This window comes from Pituophis catenifer, unplaced genomic scaffold (assembly GCF_029215685.1).
Source record: "Pituophis catenifer annectens isolate HBS135680 unplaced genomic scaffold, rPitCat1.0.hap2 SCAF_3, whole genome shotgun sequence".
Lineage (NCBI taxonomy): Eukaryota > Metazoa > Chordata > Lepidosauria > Squamata > Colubridae > Pituophis > Pituophis catenifer.
Genome location: NW_027256883.1, coordinates 207,177,770 through 207,194,941, shown reverse-complemented (window position 1 = coordinate 207,194,941; position 17,172 = coordinate 207,177,770). Strand labels below are relative to the sequence as shown.

Sequence of the window (17,172 nt, the reverse complement as noted above, 5' to 3'; positions counted from 1 at the left end):
CCGTATCTGGCTTATGAATACATTTGCTTAAAGGAACAAAGACAGCGTTGGAGTAATTTTCCCCACACCCCAAAGTCACATTCAATTCAAATGTTTATAAATGATTAAAAAGGGAAGTTCTTACTGTGGCAGATCTTTGACTGTCTTTCCAAAATCAGGATCCGAGGCTGTTTTATGGCTGCCATCTTTTGATTGATGGGTTTCCGAAACTCGCATGACTATGTAACGCTGTGATCCTAGGACAGGAAATGCTTCAATAAGATCATTGATTTGTGACTTATCAGTTGGATCATCTGAACATATCACTGCTCCCATCAACAAACAGCGTCCTGAGGTTCCTGCTATGCCTTCTCTTAAAATAAGGTTGTCAACTCTTTAACAATGATTCTTTATTTCTTATTATTTGGATTTCTTAGCTAAACTTCGACTTTAATCATTTAAGAGTAATCCCTTTGAAAGAGCTATATCAGTAAGATATAGCTCTTTCAAAGGTGGTGGACTTGTCCAGAAAGAGCTTGTTTCTGGACACGTCCACCACATATGATAATACGATCCTTAGAACATGGCTAGAGGAAATGATACAACAATGTATTGATTTAAAACCTGAACTGTTCCTATTGGGTAATTTACCAGAGAAATATAGTAAAGAGAATAATATTTGATTATACATATTGTAACTGCAGTGAGAATTTAATTTGTGCAAAATTGGAAAGCAGAGAAAATCCCTTTAGAGAGAGAAGTAATTAAGAAAATATTGGAATGTGCAGAAATGAATAGATTAACATTGGTAATTAAAGAAAAGGAAGAATCGGAGAATTTTAAAGTATGGGGGCAATTATATCAATGGTTAGAGAAGAGATATATATATAAAAATTTAGATAATTGATGAATTAATATAAATGTAAGAAATTTGGGAAGAATGATGTAACAATCTAAATGAAAATATAAAGGTATGATAGAAATATAATATGAAAATGATGGAGGAGGGAGTAGGAGACACAAAATACGTACTCAGATGAAACACTGAATGATTAAGAATGTATTGTCTGTATGTTTGTTTGTTTTAATGAAAATAAAAAAACTTATTTTAAAAAAAAGAAAAAAAAGAGCTATATCAGTATTTGGACTTTAGCCAGTCACAATTTACCAACAGTCAAACACCCCAAGTATTTTGTGTAGTTTGTCTTAGCAGATTACGAGTTAAACTAATGTGCTCTGTAAAATTTGGAGGCCGTACGGATCTGGATGGGGAGGAACAAACTCAGACTCAACCCATCCAAGACTGAGTGGCTGTGGTTTCCGTCGTCCCGATATAGTCAGTTGGCGCCATCTCTGACTATTGGGGGCGAGTCGTTGGCCCCCACAGATGGGGTTCGCAACTTGGGCATCCTCCTGGACTCACGGCTGTCTTTTGAAGAGCATATGACGGCCGTAGCCAGGAGGACTTTTTATCAGGTTCGCCTGATTCGCCAGTTGCATCCCTTTCTGGATCGGGACTCGTTACGCACGGTCACTCACGCCCTTGTCACCTCATGCCTGGATTATTGTAATGCTCTCTACATGGGGCTCCCCTTGAGAAGCACCCAAAGGCTCCAACTGGTCCAGAATGCGGCCGCGCGGGTGGTAATGGGAGCAATGTGGCGCTCTCATGTAACTCCCCTCCTGCGCGAGCTGTGCTGGCTCCCAGTGGTCTTCCGGGTGCGCTTCAAGGTTTTGGTTACTATCTTTAGAGCGCTCCATGGCTCAGGACCAGGGTACTTACGAGACTGCCTCCTGCCACCAATAGCCTCTCACCGACCAGTTCGCTCCCATAGAGAGGGACTCCTCAGGGTGCCGTCGGCCAAACAATGTCGACTGACGGCCCCCAGGGGGAGAGCCTTTTCTGTGGGGGCACCTACCATCTGGAACGGGCTTCCCCCGGAGTTACGAAACATCCAAGACTTACGCATATTCCGCCGTGCCCTGAAAACATTTCTATTCCAACAAGCTGGTCTGGCCTAACTCTCCCTTTTTAATTGGCTTTTAAATTGGCTTTTAAATTGGGTTTTAAACCTCTTTAGATAAATTTGGATGTTTTTAATCTTTGAGCCTAAATTACTTAATCTGTTTCTTAATAGTTTTTAACTTCTATATGTATTTGTATTTATTATGGCTGTTCACCGCCCTGAGTCCTTCGGGAGTAGGGCGGTATACAAATATGAAAAATAAATAAATAAATAAATAAAAATTTGATTTTTAGTGTCAGCTTTGGAAGCCATATTAGGCTGGAAGCTTCTATGCTGCCACCTTCTCATGTGTGGGAAAATAGGAGGGAGGATTTAGTAGAGGGGTTGTCTGTAGACATAATAGCATTCTTTCTGTCGGTCAAGGTCAGGGGGATCCTGCATCTAGAGAAGGAGTGGTCGGAGTGATGTCTCGAGATGGAACGGGTGGTGATTGGAGCATGTGATCGACGGAGGAATGAAGGGATGGTTTTGGGGGTTTTGATTTAATGAGGGAAAATCTGGACCTCTCAGATTCTGGTTTTTCCAGATGTGCCAGTTTATCTATTCTAGTAAATAGAACTTTGAAAATGCTTGCTTCAGAGTCTTTACTTGGAAGAGGGTTTTTTTCTGGAATGCTGCCATATAGCTTAGTATGCTCAGTAAATAAAACTTTCCTCTGGTGATTTATTCAGCAAATTATGTTTGTAATTAGAACTATTTATTGCAACCTGTATACTCTGACATGGTCTATGTTGCATTCTGATGCACAAAGGACTTAGCAAAGTGAGCTATATACCATCTATTTCTACTCAGGGTACTATTTGATAGGATGATCATTTGTAAGGGTACTATACTCCTGCAAACTTATGCCAACGTTGTCCCCCTAAGATAGTCCAGCTATAAATATTTATACCTTTCCCAATCTTATCATCTTGAGAACTTTTAACTGAAGAGCTCAGGAACAAACTTACAATCCTTGGCAAGCAAAAGTAATAATCTTGTGCAGCAGTCCTTTTTTGAACGTTATACTCAATTTTGAACAAAAATGTTAATTAATTTTACACTTGCAATAGAGATAGTCCTCGACCTACTGTATGACCACTGCAAAAAAATAGAATAGAATGGAATGCATTGGATTGGAACAGAACAGAATAGAATAGAGTAACATAGTTGGAAGGGACCTTGGAAGTCCTAGTCCAACTCTCTGCTCAAGCAGGAGACCTCATACCCATGATGGCGAACCTATGGCACAGGTGGCATGTGGAGCCGTGTCTGTGGGCACGCGAGCGCTGCCCTAGCTCAGCTCCAGCGGGCATGTGCGTGCCGGCCAGCTGGCCTTCTGGGCCCACCAGAAGTCAGGAAATGGGCCGTTTCCGGCCTCCAGAAGGCCTTCGGGGGTGGAGGAGTGGGGAAGGACGTTTTTCGCCCTCCCCAGGCTCCTAGAAAGCCTCTGGAGGCTGGGGTGTGAGTGTGAAAAACGGGCCTACCTGGCCCACTGTGCCATTGCATGCCAAAAGCGTGGGGAGCATGGGGGGGGTCGTGCATGCACGGGGGGGAAACGCATTGAATTATGGGTGTGGGTACACACGAGAGAGACCATCCCACACTCCCCACGCTTCTGGCATGCGATGGCAAAAAGATTAGCCATCACTGCCTTATACCATTCCAGACAAATGGCTATCCAATCTCTTCTTAAAAACTGCCAATGATGGAGCATCCACAACTTCTGGAGGCAAGTTGTCCCACTGACTAATTGTTCTCACTGTCAGGAAATTTCTCCTTAATTCTAAGTTGCTTCTCTCCTTGATTAGTTTCCACCCATTGTTTCTTGTTCTGTTTTCAGATGCTTTGGAGAATAGAATAGAATAGAATAGAATAGAATAGAATAGAATAGAATAGAATAGAATAGAATAGAATAGAGCGGGAAGGGAGGCCTTCTTGTCCAACCTCTTGCTCAACAGGAGACCCTTTACCATTTTTTTTTAAAATTTGATTTATATGCCGCCCTTCTCCGGAGACTCAGGGCGGCTTACAATGCATTAAGCAATAGCCTTCATACTTTTGTATATTTATACAAAGTCAGCTTATTGCCCCCACAAACTGGGTCCTCATTTCACCTACCTTAGAAAGGATGGAAGGCTGAGTCAACCTTGAGCCTTGGAAAGATTCGAACCAGCAGAAATTGCAGGCAGTTGTGTTAATAACAGGGTGCACTAAACCACTGTACTATCAAGGCTCTTTCAGACAAGTGTCTTCCAATCTCTTCTTAAAAACTCCAGATGGAGCACCCATCGTTCAAAGGTTGTGATGGTGCTGAAAAAAGTGTCTTATGATCGATGCTCAGGATTACGACTGTCTCGGTGTCCCCATGGACACATGATCCAAATCCAAGAGCTTGGCAACTAGCATGTATTTACAATGATTGCAACAACTCTGGGCCATATGATTGTCATTTGTGACCTTCCCAGCTGGCTTCTAACAGGCATGGAAAAAGGATGTGAAATCAAGGAGAAATTAAAGTTAGCAACCACATTATTTGGTGATGGAAGTTTCAGTCTTAATTGTGGTCGTAAGTTGAGGAACATCTGTATTAACATCCTTAAAATACAATTGATAGAATTTTCTTCTTCTTCTTCTTCTTCTTCTTCTTCTTCTTCTTCTTCTTCTTCTTCTTCTTCTTCTCCTTCTCCTTCTCCTTCTCCTCTTCCTCCCCCCTTCTTCTTCTCCTCCTCCTCCTCCATCTCTTCTCCTTCTTCTCCTCCTCCTCCTTTTCTCCTCCTCCTCCTCCTCCTCCTCCTCCTCCTCCTCCTCCTCCTCCTCCTCCTCCTCCTCCTCCTCCTCCTCCTCCATACTCTAACCTTTCTAAATAAGAGAATGTCCATAAGGTTTAACTCCATTACATAAATAGTATTGCATTAAAATCTGCATTGAATACTATAATGCATCAAGATTCAAAACACTGCAATTTTAAATAAAGGAAAATTATTATAGTGCCTTGTACCCTTGATGGGAAGTCAACGGAAGAGAAGCAGCTACTTTGGCAGGTTTCCAAAATCCTGAAAAGAAGCTCAAAGAATTTGGTTGGGATTCAGTTCACGTACCTGGGAGACGATGAGGGTACCCCAAAATGGGTACCGAAATCAAGAGGGAACCGGCGCCAGCGCCTAAGAATCCAATCCACCATGCTCCGACCCACAGGGAATTATCGGGTATGAGATCAATTCTGGGAATAAAACCAGGAAAAAAAGCTGTAAACTTTCAGAAATCTAATCAAATCGGTCTCTCTGGCTTTGAGACAACGCTAATTTACACAAGCGTGAAATGTAGCCGTTTTTTTCTTCAAAGATATATTACTTCCTTAATTGCTTGGGAGAAATTTTTCAAGAGGGACATGCTTTTGTAAGGGTAACAAACCAGGCACCACCAGAAAAAATAAATCAGTCATTGTGCTTTGCTTTAGGCAAGGTTAAAGGATAATGACAATAACAACAATAAAGCGTGCACATACACATGCACACAAACAAAATGAGAGTGAGTCTCAGAGTAGCTTTTCCCACCCAGTCTGAGACTTTCTGGTTTGTTGGGACTACATTTGACAAACTGAGACAGAAATAACAATCATGTTAATGATAACCACAGTTCCAAGGATAAGCAAAAAAGAGAACTAGCTGTGTAAAGTTTCCAGATGGACATCTAGGGCTCCCTTAATTTGGCGTAGAGTCAGGGTGACTGGATGGAGCTGAGCATTTACTGGCTGGATGCCCTTCCCGATGCCTATGTGGAGTTCACAGCAGATATTTTTTCTTTGTGCCCAAAGAGAGAAAAATCTGCCGCCACCTAGGATTGAACTCTCAACCTTCCGAGTGGGAAGCGAGCGTCTTCACCACTAGGCTACCATGCCGCTCAGATGGGCATCTAGAACTAAACTGATCATTGTAAAGATCTTCTTGCTGGATCTTAAGCTACTCATCAAGTGGGAGAAACAGATGAGATCTTTAAATGGCATCCAATAAACAACTCAAGTGGCTACTCTGTAGGGAAGTGAGAGCGACAAAGTACAAAAAGAAAGGAAAATGAAAGATGACAAACAGGGAAAGCTCCTAAGGCTAATTGGAGAACTTTAAATTTACAGGTAATCCTCAAATTACGACCATTTGTTTAATGACTGTTTGAAGTTACACCCGCACTGAAAAAAAGTGACTTATAACCAGTCCTTGCACTTTATGATCATTGCACTGCTCCCCAAAATTTGGGGGCTTGGCAACTGGCATGTATTTATGACAGCTGAGGTATCCTGGGGTCAGGTAATTGCCATTTGTGATTTTCCTAGCCAGCCTCTGACAAGCAAAGTCAGTGGGAAACAGATTCAGTTAACAGCCCTGTAATTCACTTAACATCTGTAGTGATTCGTTTAACGAATGCAGCAAAAAGGACAATGAGATTGGTGTTCTGTCCCCGTCTCACACACACACACAAACAGACAGCCGGGGGTTAAATAAACGGGCAGACATCCAATTCTTCCGATAACACCCTTGGCAGCAACCCAGTAGCTGCTTGCCAAGAACTTTTACTCAATAAACAAAATACCCACAGTCAAGAATTGTCCAGTTCGTAAAATAAATCCAAGGCTGATAATGTTGTTTCCAAAGATGCAATGTGACTCGATAGTAGTTAGTTTTGTCCGTCAGAGTCTGAATGGCCACCTCACCCCCTTTTATACCGTGAGGTGTGGTCCAGTGACTCAGCCTAATCTCTGGCACGCCTTTTCTTCTGTTGCGCGCGCTTATCTCTGCGACGCTGCCGAGGATCCAGCCAAGACTCATCTCCCTCATCACTGTCCACCTGTGGCTGTGTGGACATGCTTGGCCCCGGCCCTATCTCTTGCCCTTCGGCGGACACCGAAGGCATTGCCAGAGAGGAGGGTCCTGGAGAGGGAGGCCTTGCCAACTCCTCCCCTTCACTCTCGGAGTCCTCTCCTGACGATGACACAGGCTCCGGTAACGGAGCCACAACAATTGGGCGTGACTCATTTCCCAACTGCCTCGCTTAGCAACAGAAGTTCTGGTCTGAATTGCAGTCGTAAGTCGAGGACTAGTGTCATGAATGAATGAATGTCATTCTATATAACGCTGCATAAATGCCAACAGAGTTCTAACCAGTGAATCGGCTGAAGAATTGAATGGAGTGGTTTAGCTCTCTTGTAACATTCTGCTGACTCACATCACCATAGGATACCTTTATTGTATTCTAAATTAAACCTTGCTCAGGAGTTATTACCATAGTTACCATCATAGTTCAAATGGTGCCCTTTTCCTTTTAACAAAACTATCCACCTGGTGATGAAAACTTAATAACAAGGCTACAAATTTCTCATGGCAACAACAGTAATAGGGAGGGACCAAGTCAGAAGTGGACATGCTTTTTAAAAAATATATAAAAGAATGAGGCCTGGAGAATTATGGGTTCCCCCCCCAAAAAAAATTATATTTTAACTAAAAATTGAGCGTAGAATTTTAGGAGCTCAAAGGTGCTCTAAATTGGGGATGAGTGAGTTGCTGCAGGGAGTGAAATGTAAAATTTGTTACTACCGGTTCTGTGGGCGTGGCTTGGTGGTGGTGGGGTAATGTGACTGGGTGGGCGTGGCCAACTTTTTTTTTTTTTTTTAACTTTTCAAAGCATTTTTTCTAATGCTTTGAAAAGCCTCTGCCGATCAGGCAACTCAGCTGGAATCATCAGAGACTTTTCAAAGCATTTTTTTTAACCACCTCTTCAGCCAAGAGGTTGCAGAAAAAAATACTTTGAAAAGCATCTGACGATCCCAGCTGAGCCGCGCGATCATCAGAGGCTTTTTTTTTTAACTTTTAAAAGCATTTTTTCGTCGGAAGAGGTTGTAGATAAAATGCTTTTAAAAGTTTTTTTTAAAAAAGCCTCTGAGATTGTGTGGCTCAGTTGGGCATGGTGGGGGGGGGGGGCGCGCAGGGATTTTTGCTACTGGTTCTCCGAACCACCTGCCACCATCGCTACCAGATCGGGCAATCCGATCCGAACCGGGAGCATTTCACCCCTGAGTTGCTGCCAACTGCCATCCCTAGATTGGTGTTTTTCCCTTGACAACTGAATTCTAGATGAGTGGACTTCAACTCCCAGGATTCTCTAGCCAACCCTGCTGGTTAGGAATTTCTGGGAGTTGAAGTCCACTCATCTTCAAATGTTAGTGTTGAGAAACACTGCCTAGAACTGTGATAGCGAACCTATGGCACGCGTGCCAGAAGTAGCACGCAGAGTCCTCTCTGTGGGCACAAGCACCATCACCAGCTGCTCTTCTGATTTTCGGCCAGCTATTCTTTGTGGGTGCCGGAGCACCGGCAAACAGCCCAAAAGCAGGCATGCACATGCCAGCCAGCTAGTCTCCGGGTTTCTGGTGCTCTGGCACGTGCAAAGCCCAGCTGGCAGGTGCATATGTGCATGCCGGAAACCCGAAGACCAGCTGGCATGTGCACCAGCCAGCTGGTCTTCGGGTTTATGGCACTCCAGTGCGCGCGCATGCATGTGGTTTGGGCACTTGGTGTTGAAAAGGTTCGCTATCACTGGCCTAGAACCATGATGGTGAACCTATGGCACGCGTGCCCGAAGTGGCATGCAGAGCCATGTTGCCTGGCATGTGTAGCATCACCAGTTCCTCTTCCATGTTTCTGGCTCATATACAAATGCAACAATCAGCTGGTCTTTGTGTGTGCGGCAGTGCTGGAAACAGGAAGAGCTGGTCTTCCATTTTCCGGTGTGAGCATGCACGATGGCCAGCTGATAGGCATGTGCACATGCGTGGCAGTAACCAGAAGACTTGTTGGCCGGCGCACATGCGTGCTCCGGAAACCAGAAGTACTTTATCCGGCGTGCGCATGCCTTCTGGGCAGCTCCTCTTCCTGGTCGCAGTCCTAACAAGTTCACCAGTGGTGGGTTGCTTCTGGTTCAGACCGGTTCGCAAGAACTTGGTAGTACAGTGGTCTAAGGCACCCTGTTATTAAGCTGGTTATTAAGACCAGCTGCCTGCAATTACTGCAGGTTCGAATCTCGCCAAGGCTCAAGGTTGACTCAGCCTTCCATCCTTTCTAAGGTAGGTGAAATGAGGACCCAGTTGTGGGGGCAATAAGCTGACTTTGTATAAATATACAAAAAGGATGAAGGCTATTGCTGAGCACATTGTAAGCCGCCCTGAGTCTCCGGAGAAGGGCGGCATATAAATCAAATTAAAAAAAAAAAACTGGTAGTAAAACCGGCGGGAAGCTCCGCCCACTGACCCCGATCTCATCAGGAAGCTTCTGTGCAGCCCCGTTGCAAACTGGTAGTAAAGGTAAATAGAACCCACCCTTGAAGTGGACATGCGTGCGCAAAGCGTGCTCTCTTTTCGGCACTCGGTGCCGTAAAGGTTGCCATCGCTGGCCTAGAAGATGCTTGAACTTGCATAATGAATGTCCGGATATCCAGATTTACATTGAAATATCTCACTTGAAATACCTGTCTGAAAACACTGACATTTATTGAAGCTAAATCCCTGTTGATACTGACTTTGGTTCTACCTGATGGAAGTATTTTTTTTTTTAAATTTGATTTTATATGCCGCCCTTCTCCGGAGACTCAGGGCGGCTTACAATGCTTTTATTTATTTATTTATTTATTTATTTATTTATTTATTTATTTATTTATTTATTTATTTATTTATTTATTTATTTATTTATTTATATGCCGCCCTTCTCTGGAGACTCAGGGTGGCTTACAATGCTTTTATTTATTTATTTATTTATTTATTTATTTATTTATTTATATGCCGCCCTTCTCTGGAGACTCAGGGCGGCTTACAATGCTTTTATTTATTTATTTATTTATTTATTTATTTATTTATTTATTTATTTATTTATTTATTTATTTATTTATATATATGCCGCCCTTCTCTGGAGACTCAGGGCGGCTTACAATGCGTTAAGCAATAGCCTTCATACTTTTGTATATTTATACAAAGTCAGCTTATTGCCCCCAAAAACTGGGTCCTCAATTTACCTACCTTAGAAAGGATGGAAGGCTGAGTCAGCCTTGAGCCTGGGGAGATTCGAACCTGCAGTAATTGCAGGCAGCTGGTCTTAATAACAGGGTGCTTTAGACCACTGTACTACCAAGGCTCATATTGAAATGGGGGCAGAAGGTTCCCTGGGAATTTTGGAAGGGCTGACGGAAGGAAAGAGAAAGTGGGCCAGGAACTTACTGTCTCCCAATTTCAGTGTAAATATTGAGAAAGATGCCTCCAACCAAGTAGCCAGCTGCTGGGCCCAATATGGCAGCGGTGTAGAAAACAGCTGGAAAGAGAAAGACACAACTATGATATTGGGCAAAGTTCAACATGGAAGATTTTGGCATTTGCTTAGGCTCAAATTAGGACAAAGAAGGCCACCGCAGGAGCCTATAACCTTCTCCAAGTTTCGTTCAGTCATTAAGTTGAAAGGGATTCAACTGGTCCTCTACTCCAGGAGTCTCCAAACCTGGCAACTTTAAGACTTGTGGACTTCAACTCCCAGAATTCTCCAGCCATCATGGCTGACTGGGGATTTCTGGGAATTGAAGTCCACAAGTCTGAAAGTTGCCAGGTTTGGAGACCTTTGCTCTAATCCAGTGTTTCTCAACCTTGGCCGCTGGACAATGTGTGGACTTCAACTCCCAGAATTCTCCAGCCATCATGGCTGACTGGGGATTTCTGGGAATTGAAGTCCACAAGTCTGAAAGTTGCCAGGTTTGGAGATCTTTGCTCTAATCCAGTGTTTCTCAACCTTGGCCGCTGGACGATGTGTGGACTTCAACTCCCAGAATTCTCCAGCCATCATGGCTGACTGGGGATTTCTGGGAATTGAAGTCCACAAGTCTGAAAGTTGCCAGGTTTGGAGATCTTTGCTCTAATCCAGTGTTTCTCAACCTTGGCCGCTGGACAATGTGTGGACTTCAACTCCCAGAATTCTCCAGCCATCATGGCTGACTGGGGATTTCTGGGAATTGAAGTCCACAAGTCTGAAAGTTGCCAGGTTTGGAGATCTTTGCTCTAATCCAGTGTTTCTCAACCTTGGCCGCTGGACGATGTGTGGACTTCAACTCCCAGAATTCTCCAGCCATCATGGCTGACTGGGGATTTCTGGGAATTGAAGTCCACAAGTCTGAAAGTTGCCAGGTTTGGAGATCTTTGCTCTAATCCAGTGTTTCTCAAGCTTGGCCGCTGGACGATGTGTGGACTTCAACTCCCAGAATTCCCCAGCCATCATGGCTGACTGGGGATTTCTGGGAATTGAAGTCCACAAGTCTGAAAGTTGCCAGGTTTGGAGACCTTTGCTCTAATCCAGTGTTTCTCAACCTTGGCCGCTGGACGATGTGTGGACTTCAACTCCCAAAATTCCTCAGCCAGCAGAGCTGGCTGGGGAATTCTAGGAGTTGAAGTCCACACATCATCCAGCGGCCAAGGTTGAGAAACACTGCTCTAATCCAACCTCCTGGACAATTTAAGGATTGGACTACATGACCCAGAGGATTCATTCCCAATAGGTGACCATCAACTGGAGAACCTCGACCATGGTTTCTTCTCTTGGACTGTTTCGCCAATTACCGTATTTTTCGGAGTATAAGACGCACCTTTTTCCCCCTAAAAGGGGGTGAAAATTTAGGTGCATCTTATACACCGAATGTAGCCCCGCCCACCCACCTTGCTGCTCTTCTTGCAGACATTTCATTATCTTATAAGCGAGGAAATGAAGTTTTAAAACCTGTAAATTACCATTCTACCCTTGTATCCTTATATCTGGCAAGACCCCTGCAGCTAGTGGGCTCCAGAAGAGGAGACTTTTTGGCTGTGACCCCCATCCTCTGGAACATCTTGTCCTTCAAGGTCAGATCCACTCCCACCATTTAATCTCACCAGTAATCAAGGACTACTTGCACAAGGTTGACTCAGCCTTCCATCCTTCCGTGGTGGGTCAAATGTGAACCCCGATTGTTGGGGGCAAGAGGCTGACTCTGTAAACTGCTCAGAGAGGTATATAAGTAGGTGCTATTGCTATTTCATTCAATGTCTATAAGCTGCCTTAGATGATAGCTAGCTAGCTAGATGATAGATCGATAGATAGATCGATAGATAGATCGATAGATAGATAGATAGATAGATGATGTCAGTGTGTTAGCGCTGACATAGAAAAGGGAGGATGAAGCTTGAACTTTTGCCTGCTAAATCCCTTTGAAGATTCGGTCTCCTTGGAGATGAGGAGGGGGGAAGCATTCCTGTGAACTGACGGGAAAAGGAATCAGGAGAGTGACTTGGAAGATAGCCAATGAGAAGCAGAGAATTGGCGATCGGAAAGGGAGGGATTGGGGGGCAAAGGTCAGTATTGACCGCGAAGAGCCAGGATCCGGTTACTGTACTCGAATAAAGAGAAAATTTCCTTAAAGATTGGCAGTTTGAAAGTTCATTTATTTTGAGATAGCATCGAAGCCTGACAGATAGATAGATAGATAGATAGATAGATAGATAGATAGATAGTCAAATATTTTGACCACCTAATAAGAAGGAAGGACACACTGGAGAAGAGCTTAATGCTGGGAAAGACTGAGGGCAAAAGAAGGAGGGGACAACAGGGAATGAGGTGGATGGATGGAGTCACTGAAGCAGAAGGCGTGAGCTTAAATGGACTCCAGAGGATGGTAGAGGACAGGAAAGCTTGGAGTAACATTGTCCATGGGGTTGCAATGGGTCGGACACGACTTCGCAACTAACAACAAAATAGATAGATAGCAATAGCAATAGAACTTAGACTCATATACCGCTTTACAGTCCTCTCTAAGTGGTTTATAGAGTCAGCCTGTTGTCCCCAACAATTTGGGCCCTCAATTTACCCACCTCTGAAGGATGGAAGGCTGAGTCAACCTTGAGCCTGGTGAGATTCGATTTGCCAAATTGCTGGCAGCCGGTGATCAGCAGAAGTAGCCTGCAGTACTGCACTCTAATTGCTGCATCACCGTGGTAGGTAGGTAGGTAGGTAGGTAGGTAGGTAGGTAGGTAGGTAGGTAGATAGATAGATAGATAGATAGATAGATAGATAGATAGATAGATAGATAGATGATAGATAAATAGATAGATAGATAGATAGATAGATAGATAGATAGATAGATAGATAGTAAATAAAATTTGTTGGATGGCATCCTCCTACCCATTCCATCATTCTGTAGACCACAGGACTTACCAATATACACAGGAGAATAGTTGGACTTGACATTTTCATCTAGGTAGGTCACCCCAAGGGTGTAGAGTGGCGTTGCTCCAATCCCATGTAGAAACTGACCAAGCATGAAGACAAACTGATAATTAGAGAGGGTGGAGACACTTTCTGAGCACCACGCGCTCTGATTGGAGGAGCACGTGCCAATCTCCTCCGAAAAATGGACTTCATATTGGCTGGTGGTGAAATGAGGCAGGGCAAAAATGAGGGAGCCAATCCCCATGATCAAAACTCCCCAGCCCAGCCACCGCGGTTTATGCCCGTTGCCCCCAAAGTAACTGACGAACGTCAAACACACGCAGGCCGCGATGTCGTAGGAACTGGCAATCAATCCGCTTTGGTAGCTCTGGAGGTCGAAGCGCCGCTCGATCGACGTAATGACAGTGTTAACAAAGCCGTTGACGGTCATGCCTTGTAAGAAGGAAGCCACGCACAAAAAGAAGAGAACCCCTTTGGGGGTGTTGAAAAACTGTAGACAACTTGGGGTGAAGCCTCCCCACCCGCACACCAGGACCTCCCGATCAGTGGAGACGTATTTAATGCCACTGTTGAACCCGTTTTCGTTGGGGGACGTGGCCTCACAGAGAGGCTTCATGCAGGAATCCGAAGGACTGTTTGTGTTGGAGTAGAAGGTCCCATTGCTCAAAGGAGTGGGGCAGGATTCCTGGGGACTGGGGCTGTCAAAAGGAGGGCTGTTCTCCACGGAATTGGGCGCGTTGGAGAAAATAAGTTTGTGGGTGCAGTGGAAGCCATTTTCTCCCACCATCTTGTGAGACATTTCTATCAAACGGGGACAGTTGATGTTCTCAGATGTCTCTCTCTCTCTCTCTCTTTCTCTTGTCCTTCCTCAAGCTGGCTTGGATCCTTGTGGTTGAAGGCTGAAATTTTGGTCTTCAGTAGAAAGGATTTTGTGGGACAGAAATAAATTAATAGATGGGCCAAGGAGGGATTCTGAGACACTTCATTCTGGGAAAAAAAAAGAACATAAGAGAAATCAGCAGAACATCTTAGAATAACAGTCTTCCAGTTCTTGAGGGACCACCACACAGAAGAGAGGATTGACTTATTCTCCAAAGCACCAGAGGGCAGGACAAGAAGTAACAGGTGGAAGCTTGTCAGGGAGAGATCCAACCTAGAATTGAGGAGAATTTTCCTGACAGTGGGAACAATTAATCAGTGGAATAGCTTACCTCCAAGTTGTGAGTGCTCCATCAATGGAGGTTTTCAAAAATAGACTGGGCAACCATTTGACTGGGATGGAATACAGTTTTTCACCTTGAACAGGAGGTTGGACCAGAAGACCTCCAAGGTGCCTTCCAGCCCTATGATTCTATGTTCTATGTAGCATTTCTATTTATTATACAAAAATCATAACATGTTCAAGCCAGTTCACGGGTGGCCCAGTTCTGCTTGAACACATGACTTACTTTGGGCCCTGACTTTGTTTGAGCCCTTTTTTAATGACATGAGAAAACAAGTAATCGTATCCATTTCCATCATCCAAAACGTGGTCTACAGAATGGGTCAAAATAATATCTTTATGGCTTTTTGATAGACTGTTTTGGTCATGAGCTGTCATGACCAACGTCATGTCAGCAGTGCTGCATCAAGACCACTTAGTCATTTGGACAGTAGCATTTTCTGTGGTCTCCCAACCTCTATAATGGAGGTTGAGAAGTTCTCAACTCCTAGCTGTTGGTTTTGTACTCCGAGAGGGTGAAAAAGAATCAGAATACAGAATAAAATACAAAATAACAGAGTTGGAAGGGACCTTGGAGATCTTCTAATCCAACCCCCTGATCAAGCAGGAGAGCCTATACCATTCCATACAAACGGCTGTTCAATTTCTTCTTGAAGATCTCCAGTGATGGAGCACCCACAACTTCTGGAGGCAAGTCATTTCATTGATTAATTGTTCTCAACATGAAGTATTAATATCACTTTATAATGCCTTGGTAAGGCCACACTTGGAATATTGCATCCAGTTTTGGTTGCCACGATGTAAAAAAGTTGTTGAGACTCTGGAAAGAATGCAGAGAAGAGCAACCAAGAGGATTAGGAGACTGGAGGCTAAAACATATGAAGAACGATTGCAGGAACTGGGTATGTCTAGTTTAATGAAAAGAAGGGCTAGGGATGACGCAATAACAGTGTTCCAATATCTCAGGGGCTGCCACAAAGTAGAGGGAGTCAAGCTGTTAGGAAATGATTTTACCTAACTTGTTGGGTTGGCAATATATAAACCATCAATATAGCTTTAAGACTGCTGTATTGCTGTATTGCATCATACTGTGTCCTGATTGGTTAGCTCTGTAGCCAATGACTTTAAGAGGGAGCTAGAAACCTGGTTTGTTTCCCTTTACTGACTCTTTGCTGTTTGCTCTTTACTGCTCGTTACTACTGTTTGCTGTGTTTGCCACTGTTTGCAACTGTTAATGTGTATGACTACGACAACTGGTAAGAAGACTTTGTTATTGGAATATCCCTGGAATATTGTTTTACTATCTACTGCTTTATCTATGTATGACCTGGACTGTTTATTGGACTGTGCTTTATTACTATTTCCTGAAAGTAAACACAACTCAGTGTATCTCTGTGTTGGCTGTGTTATTTCGTAACTACTCTCAATCGCTTTCACGTGCACACCCTTGCTACTCAAGGGTTGCTCTGCAAATTCCTTAACACAAGCTATTCTCCAAAGCACCTGAGGGCAGGACAAGAAGCAATGGGTGGAAACTAATCAAGGAGAGAAGCAACTTAGAACTAAGGAGAAATTTCCTGACAGTTAGAACAATTAATCAGTGGAACAACTTGCCTCCAGAAGTTGTGAATGCTCCAACACTGGAAATTTTTAAGAAGAGGTTGGATAACCATTTGTCTGAAATGGTAGAGTTTCCTGCCTAAGCAGGGAGTTGGGCTAGAAGACCTCCAAGGTCCCTTCCAACTCTGTTATTCTCTCCTCTCCTCTCCTCTCCTCTCCTCTCCTCTCCTCTCCTCTCCTCTCCTCTCCTCTCCTCTCCTCTCCTCTCCTCTCCTCTCTTCTATTCTATTCTATTCTATTCTATTCTATTCTATTCTATTCTATTCATGTTTTCAGTTCTCTAAATCCAAAAAAAGGATCCGTTATTCATCGTCCTTTATTTCCAGCAATACAATAAGTGGGGAAATGTATTCGTTCTGCTTCCTCTTTTGCCAAGTTTCCATTTTCCCTCTTAGGAGGAAAGTGAAATGCCTCAACTGAGAACGTCCTTGGCTTCAGAACTTTTCCCATAGGAGATGTCCTGTTTCAGAGGAGAATTAATGAAACATTCTCTACAGTCAATCCTCAATATGAATAAACATATACAGCAGTACTACTTCTTATCATTAGTCGCTTCTAATTGGATTATAAATTACTGTTCTGACCCAGCTCTCCAAACACGACAAACCTTCTGAGTTAACTCAAAGATTCCTTTATTCGGAGTGCCGGCAGCCCCGGCAAAAAGTTTCTCTCTCACCGCAAGCTAACAAGTCTGTCTGGCTGGGAGATGAATAGTTGTCTGCCACATCTATTCATCTCCACCCCCTGCCTTTTATCCCCAAAGCTAGGATGGGGCTTTGCTAGCAGCGGTGGTTCTTCCTTCCCAAGGATCAGCCCATGGATTTCCACTGCTCTCCTCTCCTCTGCCTTCTGTGCATCCGCGCATCAGGCACTGGACCCAGCTATTCCTCCTCTTCCTCATCAGCCACCTCCAGACCTATGGGCTGTTGACTCTCCATCTGAGGGCTGACGGATGGCCCAGGCTCTGCCCCCCCCTCTCTCTTCCAGCTCCATCCCTCTTCCCCCCTCAGAGCTCTCAGGTTGCCTGACCCTGACTCCCACACCTCCTCCATCTCTGATTTGGCTG

The 17,172-nt window shown here is 44.1% G+C and overlaps 1 protein-coding gene across 1 annotated transcript in view; it reads right to left on the bottom strand.

The window, feature by feature from the left end:
• The window catches only part of LOC139314482 (solute carrier organic anion transporter family member 4A1-like), a 39,477-nt gene extending 25,414 nt beyond the window's left edge, over nucleotides 1–14,063 (bottom strand). Inside the window, exons 1-4 of the mRNA XM_070940124.1 lie at nucleotides 13,250–14,063; nucleotides 10,243–10,333; nucleotides 5,087–5,208; nucleotides 125–236 (exon numbers count right to left, since the gene is read on the bottom strand). Coding sequence (XP_070796225.1) covers nucleotides 125–236; nucleotides 5,087–5,208; nucleotides 10,243–10,333; nucleotides 13,250–14,063 — 1,139 coding nt within the window. The remainder of the gene's footprint in view (nucleotides 1–124; nucleotides 237–5,086; nucleotides 5,209–10,242; nucleotides 10,334–13,249) is intronic.
• Between the last annotated feature and the right edge of the window lie 3,109 nt (nucleotides 14,064–17,172).